This window comes from Entamoeba nuttalli (genome assembly GCF_000257125.1).
Source record: "Entamoeba nuttalli P19 unplaced genomic scaffold asmbl_2926, whole genome shotgun sequence".
NCBI lineage: Eukaryota > Evosea > Mastigamoebida > Endamoebidae > Entamoeba > Entamoeba nuttalli.
This window is the reverse complement of record NW_008575703.1, coordinates 1-10,988: the sequence shown is the minus strand read 5'-3', so window position 1 is coordinate 10,988 and position 10,988 is coordinate 1. Positions and strand designations below refer to the sequence as shown.

General features: G+C 25.3%; 4 protein-coding genes across 4 annotated transcripts; 2 read left to right on the top strand and 2 right to left on the bottom strand.

The window, feature by feature from the left end:
* Window positions 1-474: 474 nt before the first annotated feature.
* On the bottom strand, window positions 475-2,877 carry ENU1_048240 (hypothetical protein; the record flags this gene model as incomplete). The annotated part of the gene is made up of 1 exon (XM_008857783.1): window positions 475-2,877. The coding sequence occupies one exon, from the start codon at window positions 2,875-2,877 to the stop codon at window positions 475-477; it is 2,403 nt and encodes an 800-aa protein (XP_008856005.1).
* Window positions 2,878-4,383: 1,506 nt separating this feature from the next.
* On the top strand, window positions 4,384-5,019 carry ENU1_048230 (nucleoside diphosphate kinase, putative; the record flags this gene model as incomplete). Its single annotated transcript, XM_008857782.1, has 1 exon — window positions 4,384-5,019. One exon carries the CDS (start codon window positions 4,384-4,386, stop codon window positions 5,017-5,019), a length of 636 nt encoding a protein of 211 aa, XP_008856004.1.
* An 81-nt stretch (window positions 5,020-5,100) lies between these two features.
* On the bottom strand, window positions 5,101-6,243 carry ENU1_048220 (Legume family lectin family protein, membrane-bound, putative; the record flags this gene model as incomplete). The annotated part of the gene is made up of 1 exon (XM_008857781.1): window positions 5,101-6,243. One exon carries the CDS (start codon window positions 6,241-6,243, stop codon window positions 5,101-5,103), a length of 1,143 nt encoding a protein of 380 aa, XP_008856003.1.
* Window positions 6,244-7,372: 1,129 nt separating this feature from the next.
* Window positions 7,373-7,978, top strand: ENU1_048210 (hypothetical protein; the record flags this gene model as incomplete). Its single annotated transcript, XM_008857780.1, has 1 exon — window positions 7,373-7,978. The coding sequence occupies one exon, from the start codon at window positions 7,373-7,375 to the stop codon at window positions 7,976-7,978; it is 606 nt and encodes a 201-aa protein (XP_008856002.1).
* Window positions 7,979-10,988: the final 3,010 nt, after the last annotated feature.

Here is a 10,988-nt window from a genome sequence, read left to right as displayed (position 1 = left end):
TTAAGAAACTGAAATAAATGTTTCTGAATATTCATAAAAAAACTGAGGGTATATCTATTAATTGATCTTTTATCTTTCATTGTTTTTCTCAGTTTAGCTATTTATATTTTTGTGGCTTTTACTTCTGAACCTCTTTTACTTCTCAGTTTTGTTTCTTCCCCACAGCTGGTTTTTCAATATTGATTTGTCTTTTTGTTGTGGCTGTGCTTTATCATTATCCCAATCATCTCTTTGCCCAAACTTTATCTCGTATTTTACACCCAAAGTATATTTCTTTTCTCTTTCCCCTTCTTCTCATTGTATGTCTTATAACATTTACCTTTTGCCTTGATCAGTGTTTAGTTAGTTTTTCCATCATTGATTCAATTCAAATCAAATTTAACTAGATGAAATGAAATAGTATTAAACTATACCTAATATTTAAAGCATATTTATGTCATTCTTTTTAAATACAAATCAAACACTAGCCATTTCTTAATAAGCAATTTCAAATGCATTCTGGCTGATATCAAAAAGCCTAACAGTTTGTGGAATAGTGCAAGTAGTTAATGTGGGACAATGTGTGATTCGCAAATAATAGCATGTATATAATGAGTCTAACCCAACTATTGAACTAAGACAATAACAAGAATTGATTGAAAGATAACAAATAGTGAGTGGAAGGTTGATTACTTTGATTTTTGAATTATTTGATAACTCGAAATATACAATTTTTGTGATGTTTAGATTTAAAAATGTTCCTAGGTTATAACACAATTTACATATTAGTGTCTTCAATGAAAATGGTGTTTGTAAAACTTCAATTGATGTACAATTTTCTATTTCCATTGATTTGAGTTGTGAATTTGGTATATGAATTAACCCTGTCAATGATGGTAAAGTCTTTAACTTAATCATTAAAACATTATATGGGATTGAAATTGTACTAATATCCTCACAATTTTGCATTTCAATTGATGTTAAATAATGACAATTCTTCAAGGAATACAAATTCCCTACTTTAGAATTTTCTATTTGAAGTTCCACTAAACTAGTTGGAATATTTATTCCTTGTCTTGCACTTACATTGCTAATCACTAAAGTTCGGAGGTTCTTGTCAGGAAGCCCTTCAAAACTCTCTATTCCCTCTATCCCTTTAATTCGTAATTCTTTAATTCTTTCTGGGTATTTTATATTTTTCTTGTCCCATTCAATTTCCATCTTTCTCATTTCACCTTCTACATTGATATAACTTTTATTTTCATCAATTCCTTCCTTTGGCATTCTTAGTATCAACTCCTCAACCTTTGCCATAAGTGTTAATTCCTCTAATCTACTACTTATTTCAACGTGAGTCATCTGTTTTCTTCCTTTAACCTCCACTTTCCTTATACTATCACAGTATTTTATAGTTAGTTCTTCTACCCTCTCTGGAATTCCCTTAATCTTTAACTTTCGACAATCCACTATTTTCAATTTTCGTATTTCCTTCTTTTCTTCTATCTTATATATTTCTTCAAGTTTATTGCATCCTTTGACTCTGATTTCTTCTACTTTCTCAGGTATTAATAACCGTTGCATGTCATTGCATTCTTTAACCTTAATTCTTTTCAATTCTTTATATTCATAGAGTCGATATAGATCATAATATTTATCCCTTATATTCTTGATACCTATCCTTTCTAAAGTATTTGGAAGATAAATAGGAGCTTCCTTATCAAGATTGCTCATCTTCAATTCTTTCAGTTGTATCTGTTCTAGTCTCCATTCATCTTCTAGTCTTCCATCTCCTTGAAACACTACTTTGAGACTTTCTAGTCCACTTGGCAATTTGATTGATACCATTGTTTCAATACTACAATACAATTTCATTCTTCTCAAAGTCTGAAATATATCATACGTCCAAGTCATTCTACCTCGTTTTTCTACTCCCCTTTCTATTTCTTCTTTGAACCTAAGACTTTCAAGAGATTGGAAAAACCAAGGTCTTTGAATTAACTCACCTTTTAGCTCTACTTTTTTTATCAGTGGTAACTTAAAAAAAATTTTATGCCCTTTGTCTGCTGTACAATTTCCTATTCCAAAACAAGTGATCCCATATAACACAAAGATTGACCTCCACTGTGCAATCTCTTTTGTTGGTTTTGTCATTGTTATTCCTTTGATTACTTTCTTATATAAAACTATTTGTGTTGATAATAACTTTACATCTTCATCAGTTATTTTTTTGTTTGTTAAAAAATAAAGCATATTTCGTGGTGTATTTGCTATGTTTTTCTGTACAATCCCTGATTCTATTCCTTTCTTTAAATAACAAATGCCTTGACCACGCCACCTTCCTATTACCTCTTTAATTATTTCATGTTCCACAATATCAAAATGGTGTATGATTATCATTTTTAGGTATGACCTCCCAATCATCTCCCCAATTTCTTCTTTAGTTCTTCTTTCCCCATCATTTTTCCACATAATTAATTCACTTCCTATTTCTAATCGTCTTAAATTACTAAACATCCCTATTTCATTCATTATTAAATATACGTTCCTTGTTCGTCTTCCTTTTCTAATACTTATTCCTTGTATCTTCCCAAATATTTCTGGTTCTATATAAAGAGCTTCTTCTGGGGTTTTTTCATCTATCTCAATCTCTATCCCTCTGATTCCCTCTAGACCTTCTTGCCATATTAGTTCACCCATTCTCTCAATACTCCGGTTATTTATTATCACTGAAGTCACCATTGGAAATACTTCTTTAAACTCTTTACTATAAGGTATTAAGCTAGGATATTTACTTGTTCTCACACTTCTCCCGTACTTTCTACTTACCATCACATACCTCTCAATATCTCTCAACTCCTTAAAGTACGACCCCACTATTTGTATCGACAACACATCCATCTCTATTTTATTTTTTAGTTCTTCTTTCTTTCATTCTCTCTTCTTCAATTTTTGCTTCTCACCCTTTTTCTTTATTTTTTGAACTTTTAATAATTAGAAATAAATATAAAAGTTCAAATTACTGTGCCTTTCCATTGTTTTCGAAGTTTCATTATTTTGAGAATTTATAATTAATAAAAATTTTCTTTATTTTTTCATAACTCTTTCTATTGTTGAAATTTCTTCTTTCCTTGAATTTAATTTCCTTCGTTTACGTTCATTAATTTAATAAAACAAATATTCTTGTATAATTGGTAAATAATCAAACGTGCCTTATGTGTATTTCGTTGTCACAAAGAATAGACAAGTATGTTAATCCGTTCATGAAATTACTTGAACACACTTTTTCATGAACAGTAGATTAGAATGAATTATTTAGAGTATTATGGTAATATGAAACATATCTAACAGTAATTCTCCATTCTTTTTATTTGTCAGAGTCTCAAAAGAACCTTTTATATTATAATTCATATGAACAAATGAGAAGAATTAAAACAGTTTGGTAATAAAAGGTTTTAATAAAAATGCCTTATTAATACTAAACTAAACATCAGACGTTGTTATAAGTTATTGCTTAATAAAAAGAATGTTAATTAGTAATATGTTTTTCTTAGTCTTGATATGTCTAGAATTCTTTTGTTCATATTGATAATGATGAACTATAATATAGTCCAATTGAAACTACAAAGTATATGAATAATATTAAATATTTCATTTATAAATCCATTTTCATGAATTAGGAGGATAATTCTCATTAATCCAAATTTTAAAAATAACAAATATACATAACAAAAATAAAAGGATTAATAAATACACTTCTAATATAACCACTACACCATCAAAATATGTAAGTTTTATCTTTCTTACAAAAGTATATTATTTCAATAAAACTAGGAATAGACAAAAAGTTAGTAATTGTAAAATTATAAAATTAATAGTCATACTAATAGATGTATAAGTAAAAAGATTAGCTAAATAATAAATAGATTGAATAGAAAGACTTTATCAAAAATACTGATAAAAAACATAAATAACTAAAAACTAGAAATAATTATGAAATGACGTAGGATTTGGAAATAAAAATTAAGATGAAGAGATTAGAAATAAGATAGAGATTAAAAAAAGTGATAGAAGTGATATGTTCTTTTGTTATAAAATAAAAGAAAAAATAAAATGTAACAAAATTGATTTAAGTGATGATTTACTATTGACTACTTAATGTATTGTGTAATTCTTTTCCATAAAATCTGGTCAAAAACAAAAATAATTGTATTTAATATAGATTTATAATATTTGTTGACACATCAATTTCCATTATAAGAGTTAATAGAAAAATCCACTTTTTGGAGAAGAAAAATGAAAAATCTTCACTCATATGAAGAAATTAATAGAAGAGTATTGAGTTCTAGAAGTGAAAGAAGTTTATAAAAAGGAGTAATGAACTTATAATATATCAAGTTATTTTAGATGTCAGTAGAAAGAGCTCTTGTTCTTGCTAAACCAGATGCTGTATGTCTCAGACAAGCTCCTATTACTGCAGTTGAAACATTACTAAAGTCTATTAATGGAGGAAAGCTTCTTTGTTTTGAACATCATGTTGTACCAACTGAGTTGGCAGAACAACATTATGAAGAACATAAAGGAAAAGGTTTTTTCCCAAAACTTCTTAATTTCATTTGTAACCCAAATGGAGTTATTGTTATGGTTTTTGAAGGTGTTAATGCTGTTAAAACTATTAGAGAAGTATTTGGTCCAACTTTTGTTGAAAAGGCAATTCAAGTAGAATGCCTTAGAGGTAAGTTTGGAAGTTGTGGTGGAATTAATTGTTTCCATTCAAGTGATTCTGCTGAAAGTGGAGCACGTGAAACTAAATTATGGGTTGATTACTTTAAGATTGAATTGAATGAAGAAAAAGCCAAAAAAGCTTTTGATGAATATAAAGCTAAGTATGATGGTAAATATAAATGTGATGTATCTAAAGTTAGAGATATAATTAAGAAGATTAAGGCTGATTCTGAAGAATATGTTAATGCAATGAAAGAATTAAGTGATTGTGATGATTTCCTTATCAAGCAATTATTAGCTTCAATTATTTTGAATTGATTTTTTTTTAGTATTATTTTTTTTGTTTTTCTAAGAAAAGTTTAATTATTAAAGAGAAATAATTTATTCTTAATATTTCAATTAAAAATTATTGGATTGTGAATGTATTACTTTTAAAGTTATATAAACTAAGACTGATGCAAGAATAATACCATTTAAAAACAGTAAATAATCCCATATAGTGAGTTTGTTCACAACTATTTTTTCTTGGAGAATTGTATTTTTTCTAATTCTTTCAAGAAGGTCATCAGCAGTTTGTCTCATTGATTCATATAAATCATATAAGTTACCGAGTTGGATTGTTGTTGTTGATATAAATTGATCAATTGCTTTTGTAGGTAAACCTTTTGGGACGTTTTCTAATGACTCTAATATCTTATTTAGTTGTTGTTGTCGTGCAATAACAAATTTTTTGGTTATTGCAGTTGATTTATCAATTTCATGAATTGTGTCATAAATTATTTTTAAGTTATACGATGATTCTCTTCCAAGTTCTAATGCAGTAAATTCTCTTGTTATTGAATCAAGATTAATACCAATATAATGAGGATTGATGTTATGTGTTGTTGAAGGAGTAATATCTTCAATTTCAATTGAGTTAAGAATTTGTGTATCTGATAATTCACCAGTTAATCCAGAAACACTGACAACAAGTCCTTTTGGTAATTTTTGATTGTAATAAGTACATTGCTCATTATTAAAATCAATATTAATTTTACCATTTATATAATTAACTGTTAGTCGTTGTGGAGAATTACGATCAATCGTAAATGAACATGTTCTTTTTGAAATATCAATTCCATCTCTTTTTGGTTCGTATGTTAAAGTTCCATCATTATAAATCAATTGAATACTTGGAATTGAAGCATATGAGTTTTGAAATGTATCAACGAATATAGCCAATCCTTTCCATTGTTCTTGTCCACCTAATGCTGTTCCAATATCAAGTTGTTCTGGAGTTAACCAAAATGCCATTCCATCTCCATGTTTTTTATTGGAAATAGAAAGTAATGAAAATTCGTACGTTACATTAAAATAATCACTAATTATACGTTTTTTTAATGAAACCATACCTTTTTGACTTTTTTTATCTGCAGTAATATACATATACCTTCCATTTGTATACGCATCTCCTTTTATTTGAAATTCATTTGGTTGTGATGCAGCATTATATCGTTCTGATTGTACTTGAATAAACAAACAAATAACAATGACTAATTTCATTACTTTTGATTCTTTTATAGTTTTTAATTTTTTATTTCTATTTGTTTTTATTTAACGAAAAAGGTATTTTCATTTTTATTACTTATTTTATATAAAAGTAATATTAGATTTGAAGACGATAATTCAGAGGCACTACTCTGAACCCTAAAATAAATGAAAACACTGAACCATCCTAGTTACTATCTGGCTATGATGTTGCTGTTGGTGATATAATATTTATTCAAAATTAATTTGTTATTATTTATTATGAATAACTCGTAAAGAAGTATTTATTATGTTATGATTAGAGTAGTATTTATTAAGAATCAAGTATATTTGATAATAATATTTTGAATCGAACAAATATGTAATATTATAAAGAAAAAAGTGATTATAAAGTGGTTGTTGATATTGAAGAAGATGAAATATAGTTATAGTGTTATTGATACATTCAAAATAAAAAAATACTATAAAGAGTGAAGAGTTTTAATACTCATCAAATTCAAAATAACAATCAAAATAACAATTTAAATGAATAACATTTAATTCAATAATATTTGAAAAGAATTTAATTTAATAAAAATAAAATGTGTTGAAGAAAATGAGTCATTCATCTCTCAATATGATGAAATACTAATTATTTAGTAAGTTATAATTGATTTATTTTGTTTTTTAATTTTTGAATGAAAAATAACATTATTAAAAAGAAATAAGTTTTTATTAGAAAATAATATAATATTAATAACTAATTTATTCATGATAAATAAATTATTAGACATTTCAAAAAAATACACATAAACGAACTTAATAATTATTTAATAAAAAAGTCTTTTCAATAACAATAAATGGATAAATAAATTATTTAATTAAACTAATGAAATAAATAATAAATGTATATGATTAAATGTATTTAATATTCTTATAATGTAATGGTGTTATAAATGACAACTTTCAAATAAAAAGATTGACAATAATAACAGTTTAGAATTTTATTAATAACTAATTAGTTTTTATCAGATAAAATTAATTACTTTTTATTGGTATTTTTTTGGTTTGGAGAATCAATAAATTATTTTGAAGTAAAACAATTATTTAAACGGAGAATAAAAAAGACAAAAAAACAATCTTTTTATGACAAAAGACTTCATTAATGACCGATTTATTTCAAGAAAAAGAAATTAAATTTGGATTTGATTCCACAACTGAAGATGAGTCTATGGTAAATAATAAACCAATGGAAGATACTAATAGTCATATTGAAGACTTATTTCCTCCAGAACAATCAACAATGGTATATGTTGAAAGTAAATTCATTCCTAAAGAAAAGAGAGCAAAAGGATTGATTGAACGTGAAAAAGGATATAATAAACATCGTCAAAACTTAAAAAAGAAATCTGAAAAGAAACCTCGAAGACCTGGACTAATTCAACACGAAACACTTCAACAACAAATGAAAGCTTCAAAAGAATTTAGTGACCCAGCTCCTGTATTTAATATGCCAAGAGATCCAAGAAGGTTACAAGAAAAAGAAGAAACTACAATGGAAAATGAAGAGCCTAAACGCAGAATTATTTTAACAAACAAAATAGAAAGAGAACCTCTCTTTAATTCAGAGACAACTGCTGATTCTTCAACAAATACTATCGATAATGATTTGTTTACTATTGAAGATGATAATGATTTCTTCTCTTCTGATTTTGACTTATTTAGTCATCCAAAGAAACAACATTCAGAAAGTGAAGTACAATTATATTGAGTCAATAGGATCTCGTCATGTGGGGTTGTCCAAGGACTTTAAATTTGGAACAAACTGAAGTCTTATTTTTTATCTTTTGTATTTTTATTAGATCCTTTTTGATTCAAGAATGGTTTATTTGAATCGTCTTAGACATTCAATTGAAGGTAATTCTGATATACCTCTAAACCATTATGTATCTTATGTCAATATAATTATTTATGACAACCCCAAAATTGGAACTCTCATAATAATAAAGAATATATATTATTGAGAAAAGTTCTTGTTAAGAAGGAATAATTTGACATAAAAAAAACATAGATAATCTAAAATAGTATAATAAACAAGTATTAATTCTAAATGAACATTACATACTAAAATTTCTTTCAAAATGAATAGTCTTATTCTCATAAGGTGTAAGGACAATAAACTCTACCTCAAAACAAAATCATATAAGTTTGGGAAAAAAATATCTTGGTCGGTTTTGTTTAAAGAAAATTTTAATTCAATTGAATTAAGGAATATTGAAAAAAAAACTAACTTATTTTCTTCTAAGAACGATAATAAATTATATAAAAAGATAAACGTTAAATTGATATTCTACTTCAAAGTTTCTTTTGTTTATGGGTGAAATAAAATAACAAAATTTATTAGATACGAATTATTGCTATTAATACGAATTAATTCAAAAAAATATAATAATTGTAATTAGAAGAATAAATAATAGTTGAAATAAATAATATATTGACTACAAAATGAGAGATAATAAAGAATAAAAGAATCAGATTAATTAACAAATCAAATATGAATAGTCATCATTAAGAAGTAAGAAAATAATAAGATGATGTGATGATATGAATAAATAAAATAAAGAAAGTTTGAACAAAAAACAAAGGGATTATATTAATTCCTTAAAAACTTAGTCTATGTTAATGTAATAGAGAACTTATGAAAAAAAATAAAACAATAAAAGTAAAAAATTAATACTAAATTGTAGAGTAACTAAAATATAATGAAAAAAAATTGATAAAGCAGGCTAAAAGAAAATAAAATTATTCAAGAAATCCTATTTCTTGAATATTATAGATTAGTTAATAAAAAATTAAAAAGTCCAAAAAAAAATATGCATCAACACTACTTCTTAGATAATGATATAATGACATTTTGATAATATTAGATACTCAACATTATATGATGATAAAGAAATATATAAAAGAATGTTTTTATGTATTATGTATAAATTGAATTATTTATTTTTGATTTAACAATCTGGTCAATGTTGAAAGAATATGTTAGAAAAAAAGATAACCATCTATTCAAAAATAACAAATAATTAATGAAATAAGATATGAACAAATCCAATATATGATATAGTAAAATATAATATACTTTATTTTAAAATATTTATATATCAAAATCAAATATATTCAATAGAAGATATATAGTTAGATAGAAAGTGAAGTTCTTAGAATAATAATATTGAATTATATCATACTAATTAACCATTTTTATATAAGACTTATTTTTATTCTTCTATTAGTGATTGGTTCTATAATCTTTCATTTAAATAAGATATTAAAATATTGTTGTAGAATAATAATTATTTATATAATATCTTCAGAAGAGAATAAATGTGTTATTGAATTAAGTTTGATTCATTTAATAGAAATAATATATTTGTAAAAAAATTCTAAAGTAATTAAATTCAATTTTTAATTAGAAGAACAAACACAAAAATGGAATTGTTTTTTAATTTTTTTTACAGAAACATCAAAATGATTTTAATAAATAAATTTGTTATAAGACATAAACTAACTGAAGTAATTTACTTACATAAACTTTTTTCTATAATATTCTATTTAGTATTTGTTTTTCAAGAATTAATTCAAAGTTTTTTTGGGTAATTTGAGAACATATCTTTTTTCTATAACTTTAGTTTCAAGAATATTGTGAAAGTATTGTTGAAATCAAAACAAAATCAACTAAAAATCAAGAGTAAGGAAATTCAAAAGAGATTTTTCTAAAAAGAATACAAAACATCTTACGAAATTGAAAACAAAAAGAAAAGAATATTATTTAGTTTCTAGAAACACAAAAATAGAACTAAGACAATTCATTCTTGAAATTAGTAATTGTTTTTTTTCAAGAGATTCAAAGAAAATGATTTACGAAAGTAAGAATGACGTCAAACCTGTTCTCCACAACTTATAAAAAAAAGATACATTGAAACATTAATTGCATTTAGTCTAAAATAAAAGTTTGACTTGTCTTTCGTAATTTAAAAAGTAATTTAGTTGTAGTGGAAATTTCAAAAAGAAGAATTAATGGGAAAGAATGATGGATTATAGATAAGGTTACATTCCAGAAATACACCAGCAAAATATTTAAAGGGGAATTGGAAAATGGTATTAATTAGAATATGAGTTTCAACACATCCTTTACACATTTGATTAAATGTAAAACTATTTACTGTCAAAAAACACCACTTATAGTAGTCAGGCAATATGTCCGTCCTTCAAGTTTAATTGAACCAACAACAAACAACCTTGATCAAGTAGAAAATATGTTTCTTGATTATGAAGAAGATTTTGTTGTTGTAGGAACTGAGTCTGTAGTCAATGAAGATATTCATATTGAACGTTGTAGTAACAAGTCATCACTATGTCTTAACTTTTAGATAAGTTAAGAATCATGTCTATAGTTTAAATTTATTTTCTTTGTTTACTTTGGTTTAAATGTCCTTTATTTGTTTAAATAATGTATTATTGAATATAATGCTATTAAATAACAACTTTTTGTAAAAATTGCTATTTATAACACTAATATTTTACTCAGAACTAATAACGTTAAAAGAACTTAAAATGACACCTTTAATCCCCAAAAGAAGACTAAAAATATCAAAGGTTAACTCTTAAGAATTAAAAGGATTTAAAAGATGATAAAGAACTTAAAAACATAAACAAAATGACTGAAGAACAAACAAATAACCCACAAGTCAACCCAGAAGAACCACAAATTAATCCAGATGAAC